We start from the raw sequence: 13,619 nt of genomic DNA, 5'->3' as shown, positions 1-13,619 counted from the left end.
TTGTACTGTAGGCTACAGTACAGATACTGTACATTACTCTAGCCCAATGTTGTTTGGGGTGGCTGGGGGGAAATATGATCTAATCGAAGACTGTAACCGAATGTAGATAAGTCATGTAATGATTGGGCTAACAGTTAAATCAAGACAACACAGCTCAGCTGTATAATGTTATGGGCTCTCACTGAGCTCTAAAATGCCTCTCCACCTGAAAAAAGCCAGTACTGTATTATAAATAGTATTAGTATAGTATTGATTAAAAATAAATAAATTTGACTTACCACGAGTAGGCTATCCAGTATCCTGATAGCGACGATCGCTAATGATAACGATTCGTCTGTAGGCTACTATTCCTTCTATAAGAAATCATCTCAACAATATAGTGTAGCAGCAAAAAAAATACAGATATAAACTTAATATCATTAAAATTAAATAGAAAGCTGTGCTTACAGACGCTCACATCCACACATAAACACAGCACTGACGTCTTCACTTCCAGGTGAAGAAGCTGTCAATCAAACACTCAGTAGCCAATAAGAGCACACTGCTACTAGCCCCGCCCCCACGAGAGAAATGTGTCAGAACAGCAAACGAAAACTCTGGGAGCGTAAACGAAAACTTCAGAAGCTTAAGCGAAAACCCTGGAAGCGCATTTGTAAGTTCAGATCAGCGAACGAAATATGAGAAATAGTTAGCAAAACATGCAGTGTATTAAAAACGAAGTCAAAAAATTTGCCTGCAATTTATTCTTTTTCAGTTTCAAAGATGTTTTATTCAGTTTCAATTTATATTTTAATTAGTTTCTTGAAAAGTTACGTTCATTATTATTGGAACAAAATTAATTCCATACAATTACAGCACATTTCGTATTTTAGCCAGACTTGAGAGAGAGGAGCTGTATGTATGTAAAATACATGAAAAATAATTTGTTTTTTGAACAATCAGATCCAAAGCACACACATCCTAGGCAAAGCAATATTGTGCTCAAATTGGGTGCTCGACTATCCTGGGTTTCCCCATGCTGCCTTGCACGCAACGCGATTTTATTCACGCTGCTAGGCAGCCTGGACACCATGGCCCAGATTTTCCCCTCAAAAAGGAACCAATCACAGAACGGGGAGCAGCAAGACGATGACGACGTCTCTGCGACACACCGAAGCAGTTTGTTTATATCTATGGATACAACATGGCAGCAGACGTGAAGTTACCTTTCGATGCAGCCTTAGATAGTGTTCTAAGTAGTTTAGAACGCAAGTTTATTTCGTCTTCTTCCTCGTCGAATTTCTGTCGCTCTACATACGTCATCTGGTATAATTGAAACGATTGGCTATGAGCTACGTACAGGCGCATTTGATAGACATTCGTAGCGCCAAATAAACGGCTCTGGGCATTCGTAAACCACGCCTCAAATACGAGAAAATGAACATGTGCTTCCCAGACCACGTCTCAATGAGAAAGAGGCAGAGGCGGACAGAGTACACAGCTTCATTACTTGAGTAAAAGTACAGATACACCTTGCTAAATTTTACTCAAGTACAAGTAAAAGTACTACAGTCAGATGTCTACTTAAGTAAAAGTACTAAAGTACTTGTTTTTAAAAGTACTTGAGTATCAAGAGTACAAGAGTAAATTTTTTAAATATTGCATTACTTCTGCCACAGTGCTTACATTGGTAAACACAGCACACACTTGAAGCGAAAACTATCATTAACTTGTTCAGAAAATTGAAATAGTCTGGCGAGGTGGGGCCATGGGTTGGCACATTCCCGGGATGGACCTGCTGCATCTTCATCCATTGTTTCGTCTATGGTTTCGTCTCTTATCTAAATCTGACCATGGAGTTGACTTTGGGCGGAAAGCTGAAGGTGATTGCTGATAGGCTGTCCCAATCAGTGGCGCCTGCACAATCCAATCACGTTTGAGAGGGAAACAACAAATTGAGGGTTTCCGAGATTTTTCTTTTTTCCTTTTTCTTTTTCTTTTTTAGAAGTAACGGGTACTCACGGTTATGGATAGAAATGTAGTGGAGTAAAGAGTATAATATTTGCCTCTCAAATGTACTTGAGTAAAGTCATGAGTACTCCCCAAAAATGATACTCGAGTAAAGTACAGATCCCTCAAAATTGTACTTAAGTACTGTACTCAAGTAAATGTACTCCGTTACTGTCCAGCTCTGGAAAGAGGTCTGACACTAGCCAGGCTAGTGCTCGACAAGAAAATTAATAAAAAAGGAAAAAAGTCAATTTTCCCTTTTCTTTTTTTTTTTATTTACAATCAAGCATGAAAACATATTCTAGATCCCTTTAATGTTGGAGGATGCGCCCCATTAACTGCCGTTGTGAGTCTTATTGTAACCCAGATTTTTGCGTTTCTGCTGACAATAAATTGTGGTTATGTTTATTCTCTCATATTTCCCAGCTCATCTGCCCACTCCTAACATCACTAGAGATTTTTCACAAAATCTGTCATCATCCTCATCATCATGTTCACTGCTGTGTTCAGTGGTGAATGTGTGTGATGCAACTCTCTCCTGGTACAAAGGAATCAGTGTATTGTCCAGCATCAGTGTGTGTGATCTCAGCATCAGTCTCTCTCTACCTCTGGAGGTGGAATATCAGGATAAAAACACCTACAGCTGTGTGCTGAACAATCCCATCAGCAACCAGACCACACATCTGGACATCAACACACTCTGTCACACATGTGCAGGTACCACAGCACTGATGATATATGTGTGTATTTACTGACCTGGGCTGTGTTTCCCTGAAGCATTGTGAGCCCAAGTTGATAGTGGAGACCATTGCCACCAGTGTTTTCTATGATCAACTTGGCTCACAAAGCTTTTTGGAAACGCAGCCCTGGTCTCTTTTGTTGTAGACTGACACATTCTTTACACTAATGACTGTCTCTCTTTAGCCGTTACAGCACTGCTCCCACAGACTCTGTCACAGTCTCCTTCAGTTCCTCCAGTCTCAGTGTCTCTGATAGTGTTGATCTCTGCTGGATCTCTGATGATTGTAGTTGCTGTAGTCGGGATCTTCTGCATCTGCAGGAAATGTAGAAAAACAGGTCAGGAATTCAATTATTAACTACAACTATTAATGCATTTGAATCAGATATACAAAATTATATATAAGAATGCAAGCTCTCTTGTTTTTAACTCATTAATTATTCATTAAGTATTATTGTTAAAGCAGTTCAGACCCAGGAGGGAGACAGAACCGATTCAGCATTGTGTAAACCAACAACACGACAAAAGGTAAGATCCTTCATGACTGTGTTACAAGAAGTTGTTGCAGCCACTTAGTCTGATTTATTCTTGCAGCATCAGACAGTCAGTGAACAGACCTGTGAATAATGGCCCATCCATTTTTGTTATAATTGCCTTCAAGTCAAGTCAAGTCAAGTCAAGTTTATTTATATAGCGCTTTTCACAACACAGGTTGTATCAAAGCAGCTTCACAGTAATAAATTAGAACAATACATCAATGTTTGTTTCTAGTGGAACGTCTACGTTCGGTAATGCTGATCAATAGTATCGTTGATTGATTAATTCAATTAAATATCCCCAAATATCCCCAACTGAGCAAGCCAAAGGCAACAGTGGCAAGGAACCGAAAAACTCCATCAGGTGACCTAATGGAGAAAAAAAAAACCTTGGGAGAACCCGGGCTCAGTCGGGGGCCAGTTCTCCTCTGGCGTTTATGAACTAGAGGTCGGATTTAACTGTAGGATTAAAAGTATTATATGAATGCCTGGCTGAAGAGATGCGTCTTTAATCTAGTTTTAAACTGGGAGAGTGAGTCTGAGCAACGAACAGTATCCGGAAGACTATTCCAGAGTTTTGGTGCTAAATGTGAAAATGCTCTCCCTCCTTTGGTGGATCTGGATATCCTAGGTATGACCAAAAGCCTCGAATTTAGTGATCTTAAAGAGCGCGATGGATTATAGGGCGATAGAAGATCGGTTAAATAGACTGGAGCTAAGCCGTTTAGGGCTTTATAAGTCAGTAGCAATACCTTGTAATTAATACGGGACTTTATAGGTAACCAATGTAGGGATGATAAAATCAGTGTTATATGATCATATTTTCTTGATCTAGTTAGAACTCTAGCGGCGGCATTTTGGACTAACTGTAGCTTGTTTATTAAGGATGCAGGACAACCGGCTAATAACGCATTACAGTAATCTAGTCTCGAGGTCATGAATGCATGAACTAACTTTTCTGCGTCAGAAACTGATAGCATATTACGTAGCTTAGCAATGTTTCTAAGGTGGAAAAAGGCTGTTCTTGTAACATATGAAATATGATTTTCAAAAGACAGGTTGCAGTCTAATATAACACCCAGGTCTTTTACTGTAGAGGATGAAGTAACAGGACATCCTACTATGTTAAAGTTGTATTGTGAGAGGTTTTGTGGGTGGTTTTTTGAACCGATAAGTAGTACCTCTGTCTTGTCTGGATTTAATAAAAGAAAATTATGCGTCATCCAATCTTTTATATCTTTAACACACTCTGTCAATTTGGATAATTTAGCGTTTTCATCTGGCCGTGATGAAATATAGATTTGAGTGTCATCAGCATAACAATGGAAACTAATTCCATGTTTCCTTATAATATTTCCAAGTGGCAGCATATATATTGAGAATAATAGAGGGCCTAACACAGATCCCTGCGGCACTCCATAGTTTACTGGAGTTATGATAGATTTTTCTCCATTTAAATAAACAAAATGGTAGCGGTCAGATAAATACGATCTAAACCAGCTTAATGCTTGTCCTTGAACACCAGTATAATTTTGTAGTCGATCTAAGAGTATTGTATGATCTATAGTATCGAACGCAGCACTAAGATCAAGTAAAACTAATATTGAGATACAGCCTTGGTCAGAAGCTAAAAGTAAATCATTTGTGATTTTAACGAGCGCAGTTTCAGTGCTATGATGCGGCCTGAATCCAGACTGAAACTTTTCATAGGTGTCATTTTCTTGTAAGAAAGAGCCCAGTTGAGCGGACACAACTTTTTCTAGTATTTTAGACATAAAAGGTAGATTTGAAATGGGTCTATAATTTACTAGATTATTCGGATCTAATTGTGGTTTCTTAATGAGAGGTTTTATAACTGCCAATTTAAATGTTCTTGGAACATGACCTAAAGATAAAGACGAGTTAATAATATTGAGGAGAGGCTCTTCCACTACAGGTAACACTTCTTTCAATAGTTTAGTTGGTATGGGATCTAATAAACATGTTGTTGTTTTAGAGGAAATGATAAATTTATTTAACTCTTTTTGTTCTATAGTTAAAAAGCACTGTAATTGTTCTTGCGGCGTGATAATTGAGGCTGAATTATAAGGCGCGATTGAGGATTGAACGTTTACAATTGTGGTTCTGATGTTTTCTATTTTCTCAGTGAAGAACTTCATGAAATCATTACTACTAAACTGTAATGGAATACTTTGTTCAGGAGACATCTGTTTATTTGTTAGTCTCGCCACGGTGTTAAATAAGAACTTAGGATTGTTATGGTTGTTTTCTATTAGTTTGCGTAGATGCTCAGCCCTGGCCGCTTTTAGGGCCTTTTTATAACGTGACATACTGTCTTTCCATGCGATTCTAAAGACCTCTAAGTTGGTTTGTTTCCATTTACGCTCTAAATTACGGGTTTCTCTCTTTAGAACACGCGTAGTACTGTTGTACCATGGTGCTTTACTTTTCTCTCTGACCTTTTTTAATCTAATGGGCGCAACAATATCCAATGATCCAGAGAGAATGGTGCTCATAGTGCTAGTTAATTCCTCAAGTTCATCTGTTTGTTTGGGTTCACTGAGCAGCTGAGACAGATCCGATAAGCTGTTTGAAAAATTATCTATGGTGGATGGAAGGATTGTTCTGCCTAATCGATAACGCGGCGCAGCATGATATATTACAGGAGTACGTAATATGCAAGTTACCATGTAATGGTCAGTGACATCGTCACTTTGTGGAATGATATCTATATCGGTTGGATCGGTTCCATGTGATATAATTAAATCGAGTGTATGATTAAATCGATGAGTCGGTCCGGTAATGTTTTGCTTGACCCCAAAGGAGTTTAATAAATCAGTAAACGCAGCCCCTAACGCATCATTTTGATTATCTACATGGATATTAAAGTCTCCAACAATTAATGCTTTATCGAAGTTAACTAATAGGTCTGAGAGAAAATCTGCAAACTCTTTTAGGAAATCAGCGTAAGGCCCAGGCGGTCTATATACGGTAGCCAAGGCTAGAGATAATTGGGATGTTTTTCTATCATCTAAGAGCGTAACATTTAGTACAAGTACTTCAAATGAAATAAACTTATAACCCGTTTTCTGAGTAACATTGAGAAAATCTCTATAGATTGTTGCAACACCGCCGCCACGACCATTCAGACGGGGCTCATGCTTATAGAAGTATCCAGGAGGAGTAGACTCATTTAAACCGAAATAATCATTTGGTTTAAGCCAGGTTTCAGTAAGGCAAAGTACATCGAAGCTATTATCTGTGACTATTTCATTTACAATAACTGCCTTAGGTGTGAGTGATCTAATGTTTAAAAGACCTAGCTTTAAAAATTGTTTTTGATTACCAATAGCAACATTTTCTGGTTTAATAACAATTAGATTTTTTCTAGATCCTGCAGTAGATTTATGATTTGATCTCACTAAACGAGGAATAGACACAGTTTCTATGCAATGTTCTACACTATTTATATCAGTTAAATTGGTGCAGCAGAGACTATGATTTGGACTTTTGTTTACTAGTCAAAAGGTATTTAACATTTTGGAGATGTTATCTGACAGAAGATCCGATCCGAATCTGTTTGGGTGTAAGCCATCAGCACGGTAAAGCCTAGGACGCTCCCAAAACAGATTCCAATTATTTACAAAGAGAAGTTTCTGCTCATTGCACCATGACATTAACCATTCATTAAGCGCAAATAATCTACTAAACTTTTCATGACCTAGTCGGTACGTGGGAAGCGGTCCTGACACAATAATCGTTATATCAGGCGATGTGCTGCGTACCGTATCGATCAGATTCCTGAAGTCTTTCTTCAAAACTTCCGTCTGGCACAGCCTGATGTCGGCCCCTCCCGCGTGCAGGACAACGGTTCCGACGCGCTCGTTCAGAATCTCGGGAACGTGAGCAGCGACTTCGGAAACACGAGCACCAGGAAAGCAGTGACTATGCACCTTACTTTTATTTAACGTAACGTGTACGTGTCGAACGATGGAATCGCCGATGATCACAGCATCGCGTTCTGTTTCGCGAAGAGGGGAGAAGCGGTTTTGTGTGGATATCTCGAAAACCGGGAGGGTCGGAGAGAGTTTTCTTGGTCTAGACCTGACTCGCGACTTCCGCTGCGGAAAAATCCAGGCTTCGTGATGGCATGTTGGAGCCGGAGTGAACGAGACCATGGCTGATCGCGACCTCGACGTTCGGGACCGATGTTGAGGAACGCACGGAGTAGACGAGGTCGGAGTCAGCGGGTTAGTAACATTAATCTCTGATTTGTGTGCCTCGGCGCGCGATGTTTCGAGAGCCAAACGCCGGTCTATCAGCTCGGCTTTTCTTACTAAAAGGTCGTGGATCTGTTTCTCAACAGCTTCCAGCTCAGACTGCACCGCGTGCAGCTCAAATGTGTCCTCACCTGCACCAAAAGGTAGACTACTTACATTTGATATATTCGCCATTTTAACAGATGGACAGTAAGTTAAGTTAGCAACGACGCTACCAGTGGTGCTATCAATATTAATACTAATTTATGGCTTAAGTCTTGGATATAATCCTTCTTTTCAGTGGTACGGGTGTAGAGTAGACGCACGATCAGAGCCGGATTAACGCAAAGGCAAACTAGGCACGTGCCTAGGGCCCGATTGGCGGGATGGGGCCCAGACAGAGGGACAAAAAAAAAAAAAAAATGTACAAATGTCCTATCTACAATTTATTTCAATATTTATTTATTAACTAAAAATAGTGACGATGTTTATCTTAACCATAGACTGTTACATTACTACAGTTAAACCAATTAATGTGTCCGTTACAAAGCGGGTGCCGGCTTCTGAAAGTATGTGTAAAGAACGCATCCATCAGGTGCTGCGAGGCAAAAGCCTAATAAGCACACAAAGAAGCACATCTCATACAGCATGGATGTGTTAGTTGTCGTCATCTATTTTGGAGTGATTGCAATGTATTCTAAATATAAACTTGTACTGTAGATCAGCGTCATTTCTGGAAAAATCATTCACCGCTTTATTACGAGTTTAAAAGAGCGCGAGCGTAACGTGCCCAAGACGCGACGCTTTGAATTTGCGCGTACAATGAATAACATCGCGTCGGGAGCTGACTAGTAAAAAAGCTACACAATTAAAAGACAAGACGTCTGTATTCTAAGTTAAAAAGCCAACACACTACAACATTTTTAAATGTTTCAAATAAAGGATCTCATATCTATGGGTCTATCTTCTAAATTCTGCTGATGATTAGATTCCTGACATTACGCCAATAATATCACTTTATATATTTTTTTCTGCTCAGTAGCGATCGTGTCTTTCTCTTCCACTTGATTTGTGTATAGCATATTTAAGGTAGCAATGCAATATAAAATCACTTATGCTCATCTACTGAAGTGGGATTCTGGAACTGTGAATAAATTGAATAAAACAGCAAAATAACAACAACAACAATAACATCTTCATTAAACAAAAAAGAGATTACCTTAGATAAAGTTTGATTAATATGTACATACAGTACCGGTAAAAGTCTGGACCCATTACTATTTTTAATGTTTTTGAAAGAAGTTTATTATTATGCTCTACAAGCCTGCATTTATTTGATCAAAAATACAGAGAAAAAAAAACAGGAATATTCAGCAAGGATGTGTTAAATATATAAAAAGTGACAGTGAAGACTTTTTTAAAACAACTTTTTAATAATCAAAGATCCTGAAAAAAAGTATCACAGGTTATAAAATAAATATTAAGCACCATTTCTAACATAATAAATCAGAATGATCACGTGGCACTAAATTCAGCTTTGCATCACAGAAATATAAAGTATAGTAAAATAGAAAACCATTATTTTAAATTTTAACTATTTTCACTATATTATTTTTCTGTATTTTTGATCAAATAAATCCAGGCTTGATGAGCATAAGAGACTTCTTTCAAAAACATTAAAAATAGTAATGTGTCCAAACTTATGTACTGTGTAAGTAAAAATATACTGCTTTTAAAATTAAATGTTGTATAAATAAAAAGGTTAGGAATCATATTTGTTTCAAGTGTTTTTTTATTGGGGGTGGGGGGCCTCCAACATGAATTTTGCCTAGGGCCTCCTAATGTCTAGAACCGGCCCTGCGCACGATAGGTGAAAAATGTTTGTTTGTAACTTAAATGAGTGCGGAGAAGACGCGTTCAGCCGTGATCCACGGACGTAACCTATAAGAGTATCCAGCGTTGGATCACAAGGCTTGAGACGCGTCTGCTCAACAATCCGCGTTATAACTATGAGGTGAGGAAAAGTAGAAAATGTTCGTTGTAAGTGAGTTTAAAGAGAAATCAAGAATTATAAATCAATCGATGGAGCTCCAAAGACAACAACGCGCTCAGACGCGACGCATGCGCATTCGAAACAGTCGAATGCGCATGCGTTCACTGTAGAAAAAAAAAAAAAGAGAGACTTAAATGCAAAAAAATAAATAAAAAATAAACGGTCAAATGACTGGCCGCTACGGTGGCCAAACAAAAATGTAAGTAAAATATCCTTGTTTTATTCAAATGCAAAATATATAAATAAATAAATTACTGAAATTGGACTAAAGCACAAGCTCTGCTCTTTAGCACAATGGTAATCTCACAAACCTATTGTAAAAAGCACTATATAAATAAATGTGATATGACTTGACAAAACTCAGACAACAGAAACCATTTAAATCCTAACAGAAGATTGTCTTGTCTTGTCTTAACGTCTTAACTTATTACAAACCAGTTTGACTTTATTTAATTCATAAAAAAGTTCTTGTTGAGGATTAACAGAGGTTTAGATGTTGATCTTTTATTAATTATAAAAAACCATTATGGTGATCAGTGTTTGCTTTAGTTGGGCTTTTGACCCTTGACTTTTTAATATTATGTTTTTTTTTTTTTTCTGGCTGATGTAACTGTGTGTCTCTAAACCACATTTGTTATGGCACAAAAAATGCACGAGAAAATCTGATTGTATAATGTTGGTTACTTATTGGTGATTATATAATCATCATGTAGTGGCCTGATTCACTGATACTAACCAGAGTCAAATCATTAACTAAATTATTTAAAAATAGGAGTTTTTTAATTTCACATTGTAGCCTTACAATACTACTGCATAAAATTCTGCAATGCTTTGATATTTTGAAACATTTTATAAAGTCATAATGCAGAAAATATTTTGACTTTATCATGTAGACACACACAGACATCAAGAATCAGCTTATGTGACAATTGACAAAATATTCAGATAAACAGATCAACTCTGAGTGTCACAAAACAAGCTACTAAAGTCACAAAAAAAGCTTTTTGTTGATTGTCACCATTTTTGTTGATTTTTGTTATGTTGATTCTTGATGTTTCTGCATGCCTAAACTTTCAAAACATTTTCTGTATAATGATTAAAAAAAAATTTTTAACTGAATACATGGTTGTAATAACATTGATTCCATAATATCACAAGGTAGCTGTAAATCATGTGAAATTAACAGCTAAATACTCAGAGATAGATTCTGGATGAATCAGGCCACTACGTGATGATTATATCACCAGCCAACTTCAAGTAGTAATCAAGTAGTAACTTCATTTGATCAGATTTTCTCTCACATTTATTGCCACAACAAATGTTCTCACCATAATGGTGACTTCAAACTTTATTATTTTCAATAAAAGATCAACATTTAACCTCTGTTAATTCATTAAAATAACTTTATTATGAAATTAATTAATCCACTAACTATTTTGTAATAAGTGAATATGCTGATATCATGACAGATCTGTTAGCGTTTAATGTTCTGTTGCTGCCACCGATTGTTTTTGTTTTTTAACCAAAATATTTTACTGTGAAGATCATTATAATTCAGGAAAACCTGTAAAATAACAGTTTTCCTGTGAAATGCTGAATGAAAATTTCTGTAAAAGTTTTTGCAGTTTATTTTTTTTTTACTATGATATTCTACTATTCTATTTTATGCTTTTTGTTGGCAGACATTTTTTTATGATTTTTTTACAGAGTGCCAACTGTCCTTTGTGATATGGCAACTATTATCGCCATTATTTTTTGTAATTTTACATACATTTCCATGTAATTTAAGAAAACAAAAAAAATGTGTATAAATAATGGCAATTTTTCTGTATACAAAATAGAATCACTGTAATTTGTCATGAATGTCATATAAATAACAATAAAATTAGCTTTTTTAAAAAATATTCACTAAGGGGGCCGATCAAAAATTATATTTTTTAAGCATGTTTTTAAACTATGTACATTGTGCATGTACTGTTTGCACCTCAGCGCAGTGCACACCTGAAAAAATGTATTAGGCTACCACGGAAAAGTTTTGCTTTTTACTCAATCCGTATTCTATTCCTGACACACATGCCTGCGCTGCTTCTGAAATGGAGGACAAATGGATTTGCAAACGCCAGTGTGTGACACAATGTCCTTACCCAACTGTCACTGTCAGTGCCCAACATTCTGCCAACACTAGGATGACCAGACGTCCCGAAATCTAAGCTGTTGTCCCGAGTCCGGCCCTAATTGTCCCGAAAATTATACTAAGCAAAATCTTGAGTAGTTATTTTCTGATAAAACATTAAAAACTGTCCGTGGAGGTTAAGTCGTCCTGCAGCCATGCCCCCGCCGGCTGATCATTGGCTGCAGCATCTTTTTTATTTCTTTTTTTTGAAGTTCTACAAATATGCCGTAGGCGCGAATTTAGATATGCGAATTTAGATATGCATTGATAAGCTAATGTTCATTCATTCGTTTCGTTGACATGGCTGGTTCCCCTTTTTGTTTTATAGAGTAGGCCTAGATCAGTGGTTCTCAATTCCAGTCCTCGTGACCCACTGCTCTGCACATTTTGTATGTCTCCCTTATTTAACACACCTGAATCAGATCGTCAGCTCATTAGGAGAGACTCCATGAACTGAACTGAGTGTGTCAGATAAGAGAGACATACAAAATGTGCAGAGCAGCGGGTCCTGAGGACTGGAGTTGAGAACCACTGGCCTAGATGAAGTGAGCGCAAGTTTCTAGGAGTCGCAAAGACAGTGAATGTGCAGGCAGCCAGTCTTAGAGGAGTGATTGATTGGTCGCGGCATTGTGTGCAAAAAATACTTCGGCCTAATGTCTGATGTCGGGTTACACAAAGCAAATCATCTACACAATTATTTAGTTTTCTTATTTAATGACCGACATTGACAATTTAGTTGTAATAATAATTTTGGCATAAGGCTTATTAGAGGCTATAACCTGAAAGGTCCGATTAGCTATGCACTGTGACAACAGTCTTTTTTTTTCCATTTTTTTTTTCACAATGACATTTGAGTTCATGATTTTAATGTTGTTGTTTTGTGGCAGACTAATGACAGACTGTTAATCTTTGAATAAAAATACGTTTGGTTCAGGTTTGAAATTCATGATCTTTTATTAGGCTATAGGCTATGTAGTCTAATATCATAGTAGTCCTACTATGTCCTGTGGGTATGCTGGAGCCTATTCCAGCATCTCTGGCAGTCAGAAACTTCCTGGTCCAAACCTTAAAATCATTTTTATAAAATACATATAATCAATTAAAACTTCTAAATCTTAAAACCATGACGTGTCTTGCTCTATCAAGCTTAGCCTGTGCTAAGAAAAGTATTGCCGTGTCTACACAGGAAGTTTGTGGTGTATCATTATCTGACTGCTAGATCACTGCCATTTTACACAATACAGTGGGGTAGTGCAGTGGTTCACAACCTTTTTTCTAGTATTTTAAGTCATGTGATGTATATGACTTACATGTATGATGTCATTTCCTTTAGCTGCTGTTCTTGTACTTCTGTGTTGATACTGTTCTATATTTTGAAATAATCAAGAGGCATTCAGATAAACATTCAGTTAAATAAATTATAAAACTAAAAAAACAATACGTTAAACAGTGGAATTGGTATGCAATTCATTTCCACTATGAGTGAAATTGAAGCAAAACTCTATTATTAGCTTTTAAACTGTCGCATCATCAGGTTCCTGATTGAGTTTGTGTTTCCTTACAGAAATCAAAGACGGATGCTGTGTATGAAAATGTCCCCAAAAAACGATGATCAAATACTGTATGTACTGGATCTGATGTTAGAGTTAGTACTGCACACTGACTCACACCTCTTGACCACATTTATTCTCAGACAGGATATATCTGTTTTGACTTCATTCTCTGTATCATATATTTTGGTATTGTGGTGTATGAAATTCTATTTTAATTTAGTGGTTCCCCGATATAACAGCATCCAGAAACTCAACTAAAATGTTCTACTTTTAATTTATCATATGGAAATGAATAAACATTCATTATTAAATATTAA

At 37.1% G+C, this 13,619-nt stretch overlaps 1 protein-coding gene across 10 annotated transcripts in view; it reads left to right on the top strand.

Annotated features, from left to right (window-relative positions):
• Positions 1–13,619, top strand: part of LOC308701663 (SLAM family member 5-like) — a 25,132-nt gene extending 11,513 nt beyond the window's left edge. For 6 of the 10 annotated variants that reach the window (XM_081384031.1, XM_081384037.1, XM_081384039.1 and 3 more), the window contains 4 exons: positions 2,416–2,706; positions 2,914–3,066; positions 3,195–3,256; positions 13,314–13,619. In XM_081384031.1, coding sequence (XP_081240157.1) covers positions 2,416–2,706; positions 2,914–3,066; positions 3,195–3,256; positions 13,314–13,361 — 554 coding nt within the window. In that variant the 3' untranslated portion in view covers positions 13,362–13,619. Of the gene's footprint in view, positions 1–2,415; positions 2,707–2,913; positions 3,067–3,191; positions 3,257–13,313 lie in introns of all 10 variants that reach the window. The other 4 variants (XM_081384034.1, XM_081384035.1, XM_081384036.1 and 1 more) reach the window with 2 other exon arrangements.

Source organism: Scardinius erythrophthalmus (genome assembly GCF_964197995.2).
Source record: "Scardinius erythrophthalmus genome assembly, chromosome: 14".
In the NCBI taxonomy this organism is placed as follows: Eukaryota; Metazoa; Chordata; class Actinopteri; order Cypriniformes; family Leuciscidae; genus Scardinius; species Scardinius erythrophthalmus.
The sequence above is the reverse complement of the archived record's forward strand: the minus strand, read 5'-3'. Positions and strand labels throughout refer to the sequence as shown.